The 7,500-nt window shown below is 48.3% G+C and overlaps 1 protein-coding gene across 2 annotated transcripts in view; it reads left to right on the top strand.

The window, feature by feature from the left end:
• Nucleotides 1-7,500, top strand: part of btbd11b (BTB (POZ) domain containing 11b) — a 65,600-nt gene that overhangs the window by 47,534 nt on the left and 10,566 nt on the right. Inside the window, exons 3-8 of one of the 2 annotated variants that reach the window (XM_042110759.1) lie at nt 15-219; nt 1,705-1,857; nt 3,084-3,249; nt 4,457-4,546; nt 6,492-6,593; nt 7,367-7,460. In XM_042110759.1, coding sequence (XP_041966693.1) covers nt 15-219; nt 1,705-1,857; nt 3,084-3,249; nt 4,457-4,546; nt 6,492-6,593; nt 7,367-7,460 — 810 coding nt within the window. The remainder of the gene's footprint in view (nt 1-14; nt 220-1,704; nt 1,858-3,083; nt 3,250-4,456; nt 4,547-6,491; nt 6,594-7,366; nt 7,461-7,500) is intronic. The other variant, XM_042110760.1, reaches the window with a different exon arrangement.

Genomic DNA, 7,500 nt, shown 5'->3' with positions numbered 1-7,500 from the left:
GGGTGATCTGACAGGTGAGCTGGTGTCGCGGGCAATGCACCACCTGCAGCCTCTGCACGTGAAGAACCACAGCAACGGCACCCCTGGCCACCAGCGTCCGTCCTCAGTCCACTGGGAGCCCGAGGCCCTGTACACACTCTGCTACTTCATGCACTGCCCCCAGATGGAGTGGGAGAACCCCAACATCGAGCCCTCCAAAGTCACACTGCACACCGAGAGGTAAGGACCATCACCACACAACTTCATACCGCACTCAGATACACAGCACAGTAGAACAGGGAACAATCAGCACACATTAGAGTGTTATGTTTTTGTAAGATTTTTTATTTATTTTTTATTATCTTTTATCTTATTTGTTGGGGACCATGTACAATTTTAAGCTTAAATGTGGCCATTTGATGCATTGTACCAGAGTTAAGCTAATGTACATGGCAACATTTCACATGAATGCCCATGGAGTTGAGCATGGAGTTGAACTGCGTAGCACAACATAGCTGCTGAGAAGACATAGAATATCACAGCAGTGTGTGCACCAGCAGTGTGTCCACCACTCACACTAGCTGTGCTGATGATGACTACAATATTAATGATACTTAGATAATTGGAACAAAGCTGTTCCAGAAATGGAGAAGACCACCATGAAGCCCAAATAGTGTCTGCCTCATGAGTAATGCTGAAAGCCCCGGCTCCTGGCCATTCTGACTGTAGAGTTTCCAGGCTGCTTGGAGGCTGGAGCTTGTCGTGTTTGGATTGTGCTCTGCTGAGGCCGGGGCGTGTGAGGCACGGCGCTCCGGCATTTCAAACGCTCAGGCGCTGGCTGAGTAAATCTGCGGCGCTGTGTGGGATGTCTATGTCTCCTTGCTGGCTGCTGCTCGTTCCTGGCCGTGCGGAATTCCCCTTCTGAGCGGATTTCAAATGTCGCCCAGTCCGGGGCTATATGAGTCGGAGTCCTCCCTCCATCTCCTCTCCTCCTCTTCTCTTCCTCCTCCTCCTCCCCCATCTGCCCCCTCTCTCTCTCTATGCGCTACATGCCACCACTGCACTGCCGCTGCTGTAATGAGAAACAGCTGCTAACAGCCAAGCAGGAGAGAGAGAGAGAGAGAGAGTGATGAACTGCAGAGCTGTGGAAGAGTTGGAGGAAAAAAGAGAGGAACAATAAGAATAGTGACGGAGAGGTGAGGAAGTGAGGTCAGGAGCTGTGGAGAGAGAAAAGAAAGGAGAGAAGAGAACTGCCAGGAAAGAAGAGGTGAAGAGTTAAGTACCTGGGAGAGGAGGAGAGCGAGGGAAGGAGAGGGAACAGGTGTGCAGACGTGAGGAACGGGGGAAGAGTTTTGTGAGCAGAGTTTTGCGCTGGAATGAGAAGCAGAGCCAGGAGGTCAGCGCAGAGATGGAGGAGAGGAGAGAAGTGATTAGGAGGTGCCTGTGGGAGGAGATGATGGAGCGAGGAGATGAGTGGAGAGGAGAGATGGAGAGATTGGAGGAGAGGGAGGAGGAGGAGTGCAATCACTGAAAGATTAGGAGAGGTGAGGGGCGGTAAGGGGATAGGTCTGCAGGGATGAGGGGATGTGAGGAAAGGAGGAGAAGTTAGAGGAGAAATGAGAGAGGAGAGGAGAGGAGGGGAGAGGAGGGGAGGGGAGCTGCGGATGGCTGCGGGGTGCCCCAGTGAGTGGATGTGCCATGCTGAGAGTGTGTCTCCCCCTGCAGGCCGTACGTGGTGCTGCCGCCGCTGATGGAGTGGATCCGCGTCGCCGTGGCACACGCCGAGCACCGCCGCAGCTTCTCCGTGGACAGCGATGACGTCAGACAGGCCGCACGCCTGCTCCTGCCCGGCACAGACTGTGAACCACGACAGCTGAGGTACTCATGCACACACACACACACACACACACACACACACACACACATACACATACACATACACACACACACACGCACACACACATCGTACACTTACACGTTTACGGTCAGGAAACATGTAGATCAGTCAGTACTCATACTCACAAATCATATTATATTTCAATTCATTTTCATTTTCATGCAGCAGGTAAGAGACAATATTTTATCGAACATCTTACACCACATACACACTCCTCACACATGCTTGCTGCAGATCCTACCAAGCCATGCACACACTTACTGCACACACATGCACACCTTGATCCCTCCACATACACACAATCCACACGCATACGCATACTTGAGGCAAACATGGGCTCAAAGCACAAATCCTTAAAGTACACTCAGATCCTATACGTGCACAGACTCAAAGCTCAAATCTGTCTACAACACATCTGTAAGAGCATTTACACACACACACACACACACACACACACACACACACACACACACACACACACACACACACATTCACACACACACACACACACACACACACACACACACACACACACACACACACACACACACACACACACACGTACACATACACGTACACGTACACACATACATACTTACAACAGCTGGACACCCATGCTGTAGACACTCCAAGCACTCCCACTCCCCAAGTCCTCCGGATTCCACAGTGAGAAGACAGATGCTCTCCGCTCGTCCTGCCTGCCTGGCACCCCCAGCTCCAGACCTCTATAGGGGAGAGCAGCGGAGAGCAGCGGAGAGCAGCGGAGAGGAGCGGAGAGGGGAGGGGAGCGATGCAGCGCGGCCGCCTGGAGCCAGCGGTGGACAGGAAGCTCGGATGATTCACTCCCCCAGCTCCACAGGCCCGTCTGCTCCATTTCAAACAACACACACTTTCACTCTCAAAACACACTCACTCCAGACACTTCAACACACACACACACATACACACACACACAGACATCTACACACTCACTCACACTCCCCTGAGGACTGCCAAACCATAAAATAGCTGCAGTAATCTCCATGAATCTTCCGAGAGGAAAAGAAGCTCGTAACTTATTTATGATGGTGTTATGAATTCCACCGTCGAGTGTTTGTTTAGATGCCACTGGTGGAGCCCTTCGCTCACCCTCCTTGTGGCACCTGTGTGTGTGTGTGTGTGTGTGCGTGTGTGTGTGTGTGTGTGTGTGTGTGTGTGCGTCCTGCAGGACAGATGACTGTTTCTGTGCCTCCCGTAAGCTGGACGCCGCGTCCACTGAGGCCAAGTTTCTTCAGGACCTGGGCTTCCGCATGCTCAACTGCGGACGCACCGACCTGGTCAAGCAGGCCGTCAACCTGCTGGGACCAGACGGCATCAACAGCATGAGTGAACAGGTGAGGATGCGTACACAAGCATACACTCACACATGTAAAAACACACACACACACACACACACACACTAACACTCACACATGCACATACAGGTTTATATTGACACATACTAAAGGTGTGATGAGCTTCATACAGTCACTTCCATATGCTGTCATGGGTATACACATACAGGTGTGAGTCACAATGCATTCACACATAGAATTGTGACATATGTCACGTGTAGGCAGACACCTATATTTAGATATGGATACAGATTTAGGTATTACCAGACATAGAGTGGTTGGGCTTGTGTGTTGAGGTCACAGGCTTGCTTACGGTGGGTTCGTCTACATTATTGAGCTTGCAAAAACAATCCAAGCTGCTCGGCTCCACTTTGGGGAGAGGAGGAGGCGGTAGCCTCATTTTGGCGGCACAAACATGTCAAACTGACACAGGCACAGAGGCACACTGGCACACACACCCCTACAAACCATCGACTGCACTGGAACAGAAAAGAGAGAAAGAATCCTACATGTTCATCGCGACCCAGTTTTGACACTCCTTCCACACCCACACCAAATCCAGCCAAGGCTTTAGAGCCTCTCACTCAACACTGCAGCTTTTTGGGGAGCCAGACTCAGACAGGACGTTTAATGGTTAACCATACTTTAAATCAGAGACCACTCCCAGCTTAGCATTCAGCTGATGAGGACACACACACACACACACACACACACACACACACACACACAGAGTCACCACCCACATGCTCTCAGTGTCATTGCACGTTTGAACCTAGTTTTTTGGCAGATAATGTGTGTTTCTCAATCTCAGTCTCAACCACAGTCTTCATATCTGATTTTCCATCCTTATTCAGATGTTGATTTCACAAACTCTTGGCTGCAGAGATCTGTGTGTCCTTGCAGTCCTTTCACATTCACACGATCACTGCACATAAATCTCAGGCCAACATGAGAATCTGTTTTTATTTTCAAATGAAACAGAACATACGAAACAAAAGAAAACATACACTTGATTTCTTTCTCTCAGTGTTGTTTTTTTCTCACTATCTCTCACAACCATCTTTCATCTTTAATGGCTGTGACTCCTTTCACAGCTACCCACACACAGCTGCTGTTGTTCTTCTTTCTGTTGTAACTAAGACCTGAAGATGTGTGTGTGTGTGTGTATGTGTGTTAAAGAGTTCTCTCTCTGTGTGCCGTTGCCTAGGGAATGACCCCTCTGATGTATGCGTGTGTGCGTGGGGACGAAGCCATGGTGCAGATGCTGCTGGATGCTGGAGCTGACATCAACAGCGAGGTCAGTCACCTAAAACGTGGACACACACACACACACACACACACACACACACACACACACACACACACACACACACACACACATACACATACACATACACATACACATACATATAATAGTACATACTGTACAATACAGAACAAGTCACATATACACTTGCACACATGAATGCATATGCAAACTCAGACATGCATAGTCACATACACACACTAGTCACGGCATAGTCACGACACTACACACAAATCTACTGATGCACACACACTCACACACAAATGAACATACAGTAGTCTCAAAGCAATGCTAAATCTGTTATACTGCATACACTCTGGATGCCAGGTTTGCTTCCCAGGTGCCCAGTCTGCCCACCCTGACCCCATTGGTGACCTTGTGTGCGGTGTTGTGTAATGTGGTGTTGTAGTGTGTCGTGTGTTCTCTCCATCCTGCATAGCTCCTGCGTGCCCATTCAGAGAGTGAGAGAAGCGGCGCGCCTGCTGGAACTGAGCCTCATTGTCCCCGCTCCTCCTCTCTCATTAACCTTGCGTTTCACTGTGCGCCATTGTTTGTCAATCCATGTACACTATGATGGGTGTGAAAGCAATTAGGCACAAAAAAATCCCTGGAACACAAAAGGATTTTTTGTTGTTTTTTTTTGGTTAAGAACCGGTTCTTACCAGAGCAATTTTGCGCATTTTAGGCGTGTGGCTAGCGTCCTCGCCCCGGGTGGGTGGGGGAGGATCAGAGACGACGTGGTGATTATTCTCAGAGCTCATGGGAGACTTTACGTCTCAGCTCCCATCATCAGCAGGTGTCTGCCGCTTCGCGCCCGCAACACCTGTCTGACCTGGGAGAGGGAGAGATGGCAGACCAGCGTCACCTGTTTGGAGGATTAGGAAAAGAAAAGAGGGAAGGGCTGCTTTTGAAGCAGAGTGTGTTGAAGAAATAGAGACAAAATGAAGGAGGAGGAGACAGGCAATGATTTTAAGAAGACAGGCGATGCTAAGTTAAGAATCAGGCCAGATGGAAGACAGGAGAAAATTTCAAGCTGAAGGAGTGAGACACTACGTAGAGAAGGAAGAAGGAAATTTACATTGGAATTACATTAGCCTGCAGTAAGCGGGCCATAATAAGTTCTATCTCGTTCCTAAGTAACACAAATGGTTTGCCTAAACTGACAATTGAATACGCTTGCGTTGCGCTTTGAAAGTTGAACCAAGTTCATCGCTCAGCTTGACGTGCTAGTGAGAGGTGCTGCTGGCAACCTTTAGCTCCCTTGCTAGCATGCTTACCTCTCAATCTGAGATGCTGCAAGTTGCGAAATTGGGGCAAATGCAGGTCTGAGTCACATGGTCAACACAACGCAGGTTACATATAAAACCATGCCATGTAGATAGTATACACTCTGCAGGTTACATATAAAACCATGCCATGTAGATAGTATACACTCTGCAGGTTACATATAAAACCATGCCATGTAGCTAGTATACACTCTGCAGGTTACATATAAAACCATGCCATGTAGCTAGTATACACTCTGCAGGTTACATATAAAACCATGCCATGTAGCTAGTATACACTCTGCAGGTTACATATAAAACCATGCCATGTAGTTAGTATACACTCTGCAGGTTACATATAAAACCATGCCATGTAGCTAGTATACACTCTGCAGGTTACATATAAAACCATGCCATGTAGCTAGTATACACTCTACAGGTTACATATAAAACCATGCAATGTAGCTAGTATACACTCTGCAGGTAAATATTTGTATGGTGTCCTCCTAGCTGTGGCTCCAGTCTGGCTCTGCTAAGGGCCCGACTCTGGTCGTCCTCTGGTCGTCCCTGGGCTCCCCACCTCCCCCTGTGTCCAGTGCTCCTCACCACTGTGTGTGTGTGTTTGTGTCTGTGTGTGTGTCCTTCCCATCCCCCTCTCCTCTGATCCCCAGGTGCCAAACACGATACACAAGCACCCCTCAGTCTTCCCCGAAACTCGGCAGGGGACCCCGCTCACATTCGCCGTCCTACAAGGACATGTCCCTGTTGTCCAGGTAGTCACCTCCCTCTCTCTCTCTCTCTCTCTCTCTCTCTCTCTCTCTCCCTGTCCATCTGTCTCTTTCTTCTCTCTTTCTCCCCTTTCCTTTAACACCAACCTGTAAGAACCACAGACAAGGGCATGCCCATAACCCTAAAATAAAAAAAAATAAAAAATCAACTGAATAATCTAATTGCATGTAGCACCCGTCATCTTCATCATCATCCTCCTCTTCATCCGCTTGCTGGTCCTCACATACCCAGTGTATCCCATGTTTAAGCTGTACCTGTGTTACTGTGTAACTGTAGTCACCAGTTAGTGTTGCCAGTTGTTGACAGCTCTTGATAAAGAATTAGATATAGAATATGACCTCCCACCACATGTGATCTTGGGTTGAATGTATTAACTCATCTAACTAATTAGGTGGTGTAATAAAATAAATACACTTCTCTTCTAAATGAATATAGCTACACGTTACTAATATCACCATTCAATTGGATCCTCACGCTCTCTAACCACAAGTGAATGTTCACTAAAATGTTCCTGAAAATTCTGAATTCCAAATGAAACATGGAAACTGGGTACTGTTGGTCACTTGTGTTCTGTACACTGTACACTAACTGCTCTGAAACCGATAGCAAGCATACTGAGGCCTTTAGATTTGTCTGTGATGGTGTTAATGGTTGGGTATTCTGAGGTAAGTAAAGGCATTTAACCCTTATAACTACAGCAATTGATGATCATTAATAAATCATGAGTCAGTCAGTAAACCCCCTTCCTCTCTGTCAGCTCCTGCTGGATGCCGGTGCCAATGTGGAGGGCTCTTTGCAGGATGGCATGGAGAACTACACAGACACCCCCCTGCAGCTGGCCTCCGCCGCAGGTAACACCAGCTAGCTTTTCATCTTTCTCAACTTTCTATT

The sequence above is a fragment of the Alosa sapidissima genome, chromosome 11 (genome assembly GCF_018492685.1).
Source record: "Alosa sapidissima isolate fAloSap1 chromosome 11, fAloSap1.pri, whole genome shotgun sequence".
Taxonomy (NCBI): domain Eukaryota; kingdom Metazoa; phylum Chordata; class Actinopteri; order Clupeiformes; family Clupeidae; genus Alosa; species Alosa sapidissima.
This window is presented reverse-complemented; position numbering and strand designations above follow the sequence as displayed.